The 10,889-nt window shown below is 36.4% G+C and overlaps 1 protein-coding gene across 5 annotated transcripts; it reads right to left on the bottom strand.

Moving 5' to 3' along the window:
* Positions 1–1,600: 1,600 nt before the first annotated feature.
* On the bottom strand, positions 1,601–10,411 carry LOC104898747 (probable inactive heme oxygenase 2, chloroplastic). Of its 5 annotated transcripts, none has more exons than XM_048645091.2 (5): positions 9,769–10,411; positions 4,437–4,660; positions 2,641–2,748; positions 2,440–2,557; positions 1,601–2,318 (listed from the first exon to the last, which is right to left on the bottom strand). In XM_048645091.2, exons 1-4 carry the CDS (start codon positions 10,325–10,327, stop codon positions 2,441–2,443), a joined length of 1,008 nt encoding a protein of 335 aa, XP_048501048.1. In that variant the 5' UTR covers positions 10,328–10,411; the 3' UTR covers positions 1,601–2,318; position 2,440. The 5 variants fall into 5 exon arrangements, 4 of the variants coding, with proteins under 4 accessions (XP_048501048.1, XP_010684153.1, XP_048501052.1 ...); XM_010685851.4 differs by having other exon boundaries at positions 1,601–2,223; XM_048645095.2 differs by having other exon boundaries at positions 2,440–2,536.
* Between the last annotated feature and the right edge of the window lie 478 nt (positions 10,412–10,889).

The raw sequence follows: 10,889 nt of genomic DNA, 5'->3' as shown, positions 1-10,889 counted from the left end.
TGTTTTGATTTATTGTTGTAATTTAATTTTTAATTTTTCTTAGATATGGTTTTGTTCATATCATATCTTAATTTTTCTTTTTGTAATTTATTTGTTCAATTATAATATTTACTGTTTATAATATATTCATCTGTTTTTGTTGGCTGAATATCTCTTTTTGTGATTTTGTTATAATTTTATCAGTTTAGAAATGATTTTGTTTCAATTTGACATAAAAAAATGCAAAAAAAAAAATTTTTTTTTTTTATTTTTTTTTTGGGTCAAAAGGGCTGCGCTTTTAACAATTAGCGCAGCCCTTCATGCTTAAAAGGGCTGCGCTTTTTAGGTAAAAGCGCAGCCCTTTTAAGCTTAAAGGGCTGCGCTTTTTAGGTAAAAGCGCAGCCCTTCGTTGTGAAGGGCTGCGCTTTATAAGCGCAGCCCTACTTAAAAAGTGAAGGGCTGCGCTTGAAAGGATTGCGCTTAAAAAGCGCAGCCCTACAGGTCATTTTTAGCGCAGCCCTTCTTCATTTTTCCACTAGTGTAGACATCAATTTAATAGATAAAACAAAACGCTATCAAATTAATCATATAAGTATATATGAGATTTAATGTACTTATAGTGTACATGTGATGTATATGTACTAAATATCAATGATGTATATGTAGTAAAGATCTGATGTACTTATAGTGCTTCGGTGATGTATATGTACTAAACATCTTATGGACATGGCCAAACTCATACATTTTCAGTTCTCCACAAAACACACACCTTAATACAATCGCCAATTACATATCACCAATCACCAATATTTACAAGATAGTATTCCTGAGACATTTTTATACTATTATCTAGTGAATACAATATTTACAAGATAATATTCATAATATATTTACTAATTATTTTGACTCAATTGCAACAACTAATGATGTCTATAAACTATGTTTATAATTCAATTGCAGCAAACAAAATTTTGTTTATTTTTTCAGATTTTCGTACCTGATGATCGAAAAAAACAAGGTTGTATGAATTGATGAATTGAACAAATAATTGATGGATGACTTTCGATCAACGAGAAAGGTTCAGATGTTTCTCTGCAACCAATTGATGATGAAAGATGTGATTTTTCGAATTTTCTTGATTTGTAAGCTGATGTTTTTCTTCATGCAATACTTTGAAATTTGAATTATCATTCTGCTGCGGGATTGAGTTTGGATGATATGGTTTATGCTATTACCGCTTGGGCAAATCTCAACCATTAGGTATGTATAATCTAAAGGTTGTAACTCTAATATAACTAGGTATTCTCATATAACTCTCCATTCTCATCGAATCCCGACTATATGAACTTATATATATATATATATATATATATATATATATATATATATATATATATATATATATATATATACTCTCTTGAACCCGATATTATATTGATGAATAATTTATATCATAATTTACTATATAGAAAATCTAAAAGAAACTAGATAATCATTTCCTAAGCACGATCCAAAGCCTATACCTCTTTTTTTTCCCGCTTTTCTCAAGTGTTTAATTTAAGACTTCAAATTTAGTAATTTACATTGATAAATAATTAGGGACATCGTCAAAGCCAACAACTAATTAATAATCCGTTTCTAAATAATATCTTCCAAAACCCCAAAATTACAATGATAAAGTCGATAATATTCAATCAACGGTTCCTGCCACGATAGTTGTGATTTGTGGAGCACGTTATAACACCCATGACAACACTGCAACTTTTACCACGGCTACGATCTTTTTCTATCATCTGACCTTTTCCACCTATGTTTCAGCAGCAATTTGCTAAGAGCTTCTTAAGCAACGTTATGTCCCTCCTTCGAGCATGCTTGGGTGGAGGATAATGTATAGAAGGATAATAAAAGAAAAAATAAAATGAATCCAAGGTAGATCGATGTGGTTGTAGATGGGCTGATGTAGAGATTGTGTAAAGATGACGAATTAGAGAATTTTATATCCAATAACACACCATCCTCAAAGGGGTAGCAACCCCCTTCATATTTCCTCGCTCTCGTTAGTTTGACTTCATTATCTCCTGATGCATACTCCCAATCCAAGCATATTCTCTTAAATTTGACTTCATTACTCCTTGATGCATTACTCTCCATCCAAGAATATCGTTAATAGGCAGAAGATATACTTTGCTGAACAGGCACTACAGATGGGGCCAGTTGCATCATGGAACTGGGAGACCTAATCATCTGCTTAACAGGAGCAAATTAACCACTCATTTTCACATAACCCACGAAAGTGCAGGATAATGTCAACTAGACAAGGGGAAAATTCAGAATTGCAACTGGAGATCAGGGAAACAAACGGATAAATATCGGTATAGAATGGACTCACCAAATCAACCTTGAAAAACACAGATGCGACCTTACTATTAGTTTTAACTACTAAAATATGTATCAGCTTACCTTATAAGATGATGATTAAACGTACAATCTGTCCAAGGTACCTAAATGATTTAGTCGACTCTTTTAAGCATTTGTTTTTGTCATCACGAGACCAATGCTGCAAAACAAGAATATATATCTATCCTCTTCAAGCGAGTTTGAAAAAGTATTAAGACTAAGAGAGCAATTGAAGGAACCAATATGATAATCTCAGGTACTCACCTCACCAAGCCTGTTAAGCTTCTCTCTGACTTCTTTAAGGAACTCATGCTCATCTCCTTCCCAATTAAAAAACTCCAATTGCCTTTCTTTAAGAAGCTTCTCAGCAACCTGGTGATCATTAAAAGGTGTGAGGAAATGCCAAGTACGTAATTGAATAACACTATTTCCTACTACAATTGATTCCGTGTATTTAATGACATAGATCTAGTAACCGCACTATGAGGATGAGTAAAACCAAGAAGCAGGACAAGATGGTCAAAACATTTGACAAAGAGCGCAAGAAAAAAACGCAGACGAATATGAAAAAATCAGATCAGGCAAGTCTTTAAATATTGTTGCAATGGAGTGTCATTAACAGCAGGAAGTGGACATGCTTCTCCAACAGACCAACAGCGAAGTCCACCGTACCCTATTCTAGTCTACTACAAAAAGGCACAAGAATTCAAGAACTTGACCAGAACAGCAACAAATCGAAATGAATCCTGCCCTTGATAGGGTCTGAAAGTTTTCAGATGTATGCAAACTTTAACCTAAAACTAGTAGTCTAGAAACGAGTCAATTTCAAGAGACGCAGAAAAAAAAGGTTGGAATGCTAAAGAAAAGGCCTAAAGATACTCTAACAGTTTCACTACTAGCTTTTGGACAGTAGTACAGTACAGTACAATTCTGCAGGATGGTAGTAGTAGCGACAGGTAAGAACTAAGAACATGACAAGTTAACACTAGACTTTGCCAACAGATCCGAAGCGCTATTAAAGCTATCACTGATCTGGAAAAAACATCGCTAAAGAAAGATGTTCCAAAAAACAAGATCTGCGTGGTACTTAGATTAACAGCAGCAAGAGGGATCCATTGGGTCACTCTCTACAATCTGCTATGTGTTCAGATATATCTCCTGCTCATCAGATGAATCACGGATGGCTGCCTGAACAACTTGCTTTAAAGGCCCATTTTGTGAAGAAAGTCTTTTGATGTGATATTCAGTGGGATTAGAAAATTATGAAGACAAACACATATTTCGGAATGGAGTTTCATCACGAAAAGCATAAGCATGAGACTGTTCTTCCAAAATTATATACAAGTTCATTATCATTACCAGTCTATTATTTGCTACCAAGCTTCATTATCATTACCAATCTATTATTTGCTACCAAGCAGGCGTAAGTGGCAGATTGTATCAGCAAGATCCCCAGCTGAAAACCATCTGTGTTCTTCTGAGTTGCAGAGCATAATCTCAGACAACTTTTTTTTTGCCCAGGTTTACTTAACTGGAATTTGGACAAAAGTTTGTACTTGATCTTGTATGCACTTCATTGCCGTACTATTTGATCATTGGAGACATGGAAAATCTTTTTTGAGAAACAGAAAATCTTCATCCAGCTGGTGCACCAGAGATCCATAGTCACTGCCCTAGTGTGATTTTACTTTTGCACTCTGAAATGTCGCTTCATCAAAGTGCTACTATTCATTTGATTTCAACTTCTACAACCATTTTAATCTTTGAAATAGGTGAAAAAACTGCACAAGTACATACTGCATGAAACTTGCCTTTCCATCCGGAAATATAGTAATACCCAGATCATTGACATAGTATGACAAGTCAGGATGCATAGCAAGCTCAACTCTTCATATTACACACGCGTAGACACTTCAAAATACATTCATCCCAGCCCCAACATGCAAAGTTTTATCTAATGATACAGGCAGTCTATTTAGCTGGCATACGATCTAGCATTCATTGAAAGTCATTTGATGGGACAACATGCATAGTAGTATTAAGCAAAGAATCAAACAAACCTGTTTTGCTATCACTTGCCCACCAGCTATGTGTGAAAAGTAAACATTGTAGAAATGAGACAGAAATAATGGGGCACTCTTTTCTGCAAGCTCCTGCAAATATGAAGCATAAGAAACTCCAGGATTGCTAGGCTCTGGGATCGCCATACCTTGTTGGCTGAACCATTCTAGGTCCCTAGCCAAACTACCCGATCTTTCTAATCCAGTTCTCCTGAAGTATGCATCTGTTCAACATTAGCCTGACAGTCAACATTACAAACAAGAAGAATAGACTAAAAAATAATAATTTAGCCGAGTCATTCTATACATGCATACAGTCTTCAAATATACAAAGGTGCCAGCCTTACAGAGCTGCTTAAACATGGGAAAGATATCTGCTCTCCGCCAAATCCAATGCAACATTGCTTGAACCACTCATGATAAACATCCGAAACTGTATTAATATAGCCTATTTGATCCAAATAAGCTACAAGACTACTAGAAGCCTAGACTTGTATCATATGGCTGCAACGGGTGCATTGTACCAATTTTTCAAAGTTTCTGATGTTTATGGACAATATATTATGAGTCACCCATATAATTAAAGTACCTATGGACAAAAAGGTGTTATAAAGAAAGTAATCTTTATAAAATGGGCGAATAAGTAGACCAGATGCTTAATGTAGCTATGATGGAGGAAAAGCCTCACTCTCTTACAAGCGGATTTTCCCGATGCTGCAATTATGTTCAGACACCCCCTCTCTCCGAGCATCAGGTCTCCTCATTTTCCCTTTTTATAAAGACTTGTATTCTATGGCTGTCATGGGTGCATTGTACCAATTTTCAAAGTTTCAGATGTTTATGGACAATATATTATGAGTCACCCGTATAATTAAAGTACTTATGGACAGAAAGGTGTTATAACGAAAGTAATCTTTACAAAAAGGGCGAATGAGGAGACCAGATGCTTAGTGTAGCTATGATGGGGGAAAAGCCTCACTCTCTTATAAGCGATTTTTCCCAATGCTACAATTATGTTTAGACACCCCCCCCCCCCCCTCTTCTCCCTGAACACAACCCTGCAATTAACAATGGTCCTCTAAATTGTGCACTCAATTTACAAAGACAAAACTCACAAGGACCTTTGAATAAGAGAGAGGACAGACGAACAGAAGTAATAGTGTGCATTCAAACTTCGAACTCCATTAACAATAACTATCAAACCACTTTTTCGTAACATTAAGGCACGAGCAAAGAGTGGGTGCGAATGCAAATTTCCAAATTTCGGAAAATTTGAAGGCCAATTGAAATCAAAGTAAACTACTACATTAGTCTTAAAAAAAAAACTAAACCCTCAATTTCACACTTAACACGGGCAGGAACAAAGCACAGTGGGAAGCTGCATGTGTAAGGTTGTTCCCCAGATCTCACCAAATCCACAGTAAAATATAGCTCTCACTAGATCTCATAAAAGTGACCAAACTTGAACCCAACCTGAATCTTTGGTCCTTGAACTCAATTTTCAATTCAAACCAAATTTGGCCTAAACTCAACATTCCCATAATTTAAAGGTTAAATGAACAAGAGTTACTTAGATTTCAGACCAATTGGGTTGACCCAAAAAAGGGAAGGTAAATAATCAGATACAGCCATTTATGTCACGTGGCTATATAGGACTCGATTTTCATCAAATAAGGTCTAAGCATTGGGCTAAAATGGTCGCGTGCTTACCCTTATTGCACCTGAAGCTGGCCAATCAAGCCATTGGCTGATATACTTTTGGTCACTTAGAATGCACTAGGATGTTTAATATTTCAGTCTTTACTCCATGCTTGACGAGGTTGAGAATATAGGACAGCAACATCAAGCAAGAAACACAACCTGTTTCATCGCAAAGCTATAGAGAAAATCATTAAGGTATTTGCTTTTCCTCATATTGCTTTCTATTGACACATCGTTATCTTAAGCAGTATATCTTGCATAGAACCATGCTAGAACTCATCCTAAACCACTGGCAACATTTACATATCTATATGTGGAAGCAAAGGTAAATTGAGGAATATTAGTTATTGTAGAAAGTGAAAGTAGCGGTACAAGGGGGAAAACAACAATGTAGTTAACTTGGTATGATGTAATAAATAGAGAGGGGCAGGAGGGATATTTGTTCAGAAAATTATGCCTTACACTTCTTCTAGGGATTGAGATTGTAATTGAGTTTGCATCTTTCTGATCTTCAACACAATCATATGCTAAGAACAAACAATTCTTAGAAATGGAAAGTGGAAGGTAAGCAATCAAGTAAATATCAGTAACTATGAAGTAGTAATTAAATAGATAATAAGAGAAATCTCTCAATTACGACCCTTAACATTCAAGAGCATAAGAATTCTCCCTGTACAATGTTGTAACACACTGTTCTGAATGATACGTCTCTATACGTCTCTATTTATTACACTCCTCTCTCTATACGTCCCCATTTATTACACTCCTCTCTCTATACGTCTCTATTTATTGCACTCCTCTCTCTATACGTCTTCATTTATTACACTCCTCTCACTATACGTCTCTATTTATTACACTCCTCTCACTATCTCTATCTTACTTCACAAATCTTCTCCTAATACAATTGATCAATTGCACGGGTCACGATTTTATCTTTGATGGTCGTTTGCGTAGATCCTTTGTCTCCGTTCCCTTCTGCCAAGTGTTAAGTGCTTCAAGAAAATTAATATATTCATAAAATTCTTCACATCCTATATCCAAATTATATTTGGCCTCCCCTATCTTTTAATCTCCATAATTCCAACTCTGCACTACCTTTATTGATAGCATCATTTAGCCGGTGTCTAACATGGGCGAATTAATATAAACGGTTCTCTTATCTTATCCTCAATATACGCTACTTCAACCTTCTTTTGACTATTTCATTTCAAAATTTTATCGCTTAAGGTGTTTCCGCACATCTATTTCAACATATGTATCTCACCACCCCATCTTCCTTAAAGCTAATCATCCTATAGTATTTTCTTTTCAACCTTATAGGTACGCTATAGTTGTAGAATATATTAGTTATCTCTCCATTTGAGTCACCTTGAATGTGACCTACGAGTCACATCTTGTTAATATTTTTGTTTCTTTATATAATCGACCCAAGATACATGTTTCACTCACTTTTTGGCAACTCCTTACCATACAATGTTACTACATCCTCACTCGACTCTCTTTCATTACCAAAATTGTATTCCATATATAGAGACAACATCGTAAAGCTTGGTCACATACTCAAATCTATGGGCAAAAGAGCCCAAAAAATGTACGGGTCAAACTCCCCCTCACCTTATTAGAACTGTTGGGAGAGAAGAACAAGGTTGAAAGGGTATTTGAGTAACTTTGTTATTCACTAGATAACTTACTTTCAACACACACCAAAACAAGGTATTAGCATTATTTCATCCGGATGTGAGTCACCAATTCTCCATTAGTATCCAACTCCCTAATCCCCATACGAAATAGAAATACTAAACATCGGGCAAGTGTACACAATTCCTCACTCCTAGCACTATAAGAAAATCTAATCAGTAGAGGGGAGAGGATCATACGAAGGAACAAAAGCCAATACATATACAAACCAACGATGACCCATTCCACAAATTGTCAACTCAAACTAAAAAAATATGAGTAAGTAGCAATATAAAGTCACATAAAACAGAAGGAAAAAAAACTTACATGACACATCGTTTGAATCCTCGCCGTTCAATGGTTTTGAACAGGGAAAAAAAATGCGCTCGCGGTCGCGTTGGCGGGAACGGTCGCGTTGTCGCGGGAACGGCTTGTAATGGCGAAATAGAACGTTTCGCGGCCGACGCGGCGTGAATTTTTTTAAAAAATTCACATTAATATGTTTTAACCTTATTTGCATTTTTTTAGTTTATGAAGCATTATTACAACATAATATAATCAAATCTAATAGAATATCATGTTTCCTCAACTATATAATTAAATCATAAAAAAAAATTGGCTAATGTTTGAAAAGAACGGATGTAACGGGGATAAAATCGTTCTAACGCGGCGAGTTCGCGTTATGGAACGGACAACGCGGCGAGAAGTGCGTGAATTTTATTATGGCGTTCCGTAACGAGATTTCGCGGAACGGCAAATCCAAAATACGTTATAGAACGGCCGTTCTGTAACGGAACGGGAGAGTTTTAATTCTCTGGTTTTGAACACAAGCTTGCTATCAAACATGTAAGGAATCCTTGAAACCTACGCTCCTATCACCCACTAGAATCTACCTCAATGTTGGAATTCTCTTCATCACATGGCACAAAATGGGCAGAAAATTTATAAGACCCTTTACCCATTGCGAAGCTTCATAGCAACAAACCTTCATCTCTTATATTATCCGTAATATTGTCCATGATCCCGATTGCTTAATCTACATAAAACGAACCCTCCACTACACTTACAGGCTACCGCTACATCATCTAGTTGGTATGTCAATCTCACAGATTCACGAATCAATATAAATGATTCTTTCTTATCTTATACATAATATTGGAGTTCCCACACATCTACCTCAACATACGTATTTCTCCCACCCCATCTTCCTTATATGATCTTTCCTCAATCCACAAGACTACATACTATACAATTGCGCTAATTTAATAGTTGTCTTATAGAATTATCCTTTCTACTTCGTCAATACTCTACAATATTGCAAAAATATCCTAGTTACTCCTCTCCATTTGAGTCCCCACCAGTGTGCCCTATTGTCTATGAGTCACATACTCACATCTTGCTTATTATCTTGATTACTCTGTATAGCCAACCCAAGGTACACAAAGCACTCATTGGCAACTCCTTACCATTTAATATTACATCCTTAATGGATATTCTCATCACCAAAACTGTTTTCCATTAGACAGTGTTTGTCCAACAATAACGTAAAACATGGTCACATCCATGACCAAACCTGAAAAAACTAAGAAATAAGCTGGCCAAACTCGCCCAGACCCAATTAGAGTAACTTTGATGTTTAACCCCAACTTATTTTCAACACACAACAAAAGAAGGTATTAGCTTAATAATATCCTAATCTCACTCCCCAATTCTCTATCATCATCAGACTCACTAATCTCCTATCCCATTACTAAACACCCAGCAAGTGTACTCATTGCCTCAATCTTTACCACAATACAAAGACTTCGTTGGTAAGCAGGGTGGGGATTATAAGGAGGCCCAAAAGCCAATAGATAAACACAAGTTTCAAACCAACAATTAGGCATTCCACAAAATCTCAATTCAAACTACAATGATGATAAATTTAAACTGCAAACAAAGGATAAAAACTCACATGACACGTCGTTCGAATCCTCAACGACACGTTCGATAGTTTCAAACACAAGCTTGCTATCAACCAAATACTTGAGGAACCCTTCCATACTAGGCTCCCAACCATCATTACCATTAGACTTCTCTTCATCCGACACCCGAAAATCGGCACCAAACTTAGAAGACCCTTTACTATTCCGAAGCTTCATAGCAACAAACCTCATTTCTTCAGTAATCCCTCTAGTCTCACCTGGGTACTCTTTCCTGTACCTCTTCCTCTTCTTTAACACTGGAGGAGCTAACCCTCCTCCATTAGAGGTTGAGAGAAATGATTTTGATTCTCCATTCTCATCATTTTCTTCGCTTTCTGATTCTGAAGATGAAGATGATGATGTTGTTGTTGTATATGTGGTAATGGATGTTTCTGAGTTGCATAAACATAGTTTAGATGAGAGTGGGTTGAGTTTTAATGGGGTTATGGGAAATTGAAATGAGGTTAGGGGATTAAGCGGATGTTTGTTTAGTGATGATAATGGTGGTATGATATGAGTTGAGGAGAGAGAAAAGGGGATTGTTGTCATTTTAATTTTTGTAGGAGAGGTTATGGCAGTCGATTGATGCCTAGAGACCGTTAGGGAAGATGAGGAGAATTGTTCCAATACCGTCGTTTACTCGTTTTAAACATAACTTAAGGGCTTGTTTGGTTGTATATAGGAAGTCATACTTTTTAGGAAGTTATTTTTCCCATGTATTTGAAATTTCTAGGAAGTGTAAAATAGTGTTTGGTTGATAATGGGAAGTAGAACTTCCTATGAGAAGCTCTACTTACCTAGGGGGACCTAGGTAAGTAACTTCCTCCATATTGGAAGAAGTAGAACTTCCTAGGAAGTGCAAATTCCCATGATTTTGCCAACCAAACAACTTCATATACTTCTATTTCCTAGGAATTTGCACTTCCCATGATTTGTTTTGTCAACCAAACAAGGCCTAAATCCCCAAAAGTAGGGGTGTTCGATGCCTATCGAGAGAAACCGATCTAAATGGATGGTTATCATATGGACAAAAAAAAGTTTTAACGGTACGATTGCCGTACTGAGCGGGAAATGATACGGTTACGGTTATGATTTTTGAGTGAACGATTAA

The sequence above is a fragment of the Beta vulgaris genome, chromosome 1 (assembly GCF_026745355.1).
Source record: "Beta vulgaris subsp. vulgaris cultivar EL10 chromosome 1, EL10.2, whole genome shotgun sequence".
Lineage (NCBI taxonomy): Eukaryota > Viridiplantae > Streptophyta > Magnoliopsida > Caryophyllales > Amaranthaceae > Beta > Beta vulgaris.
Note: the sequence above shows the minus strand (reverse complement) of the source record. Positions and strands in the feature narration are given on the sequence as shown.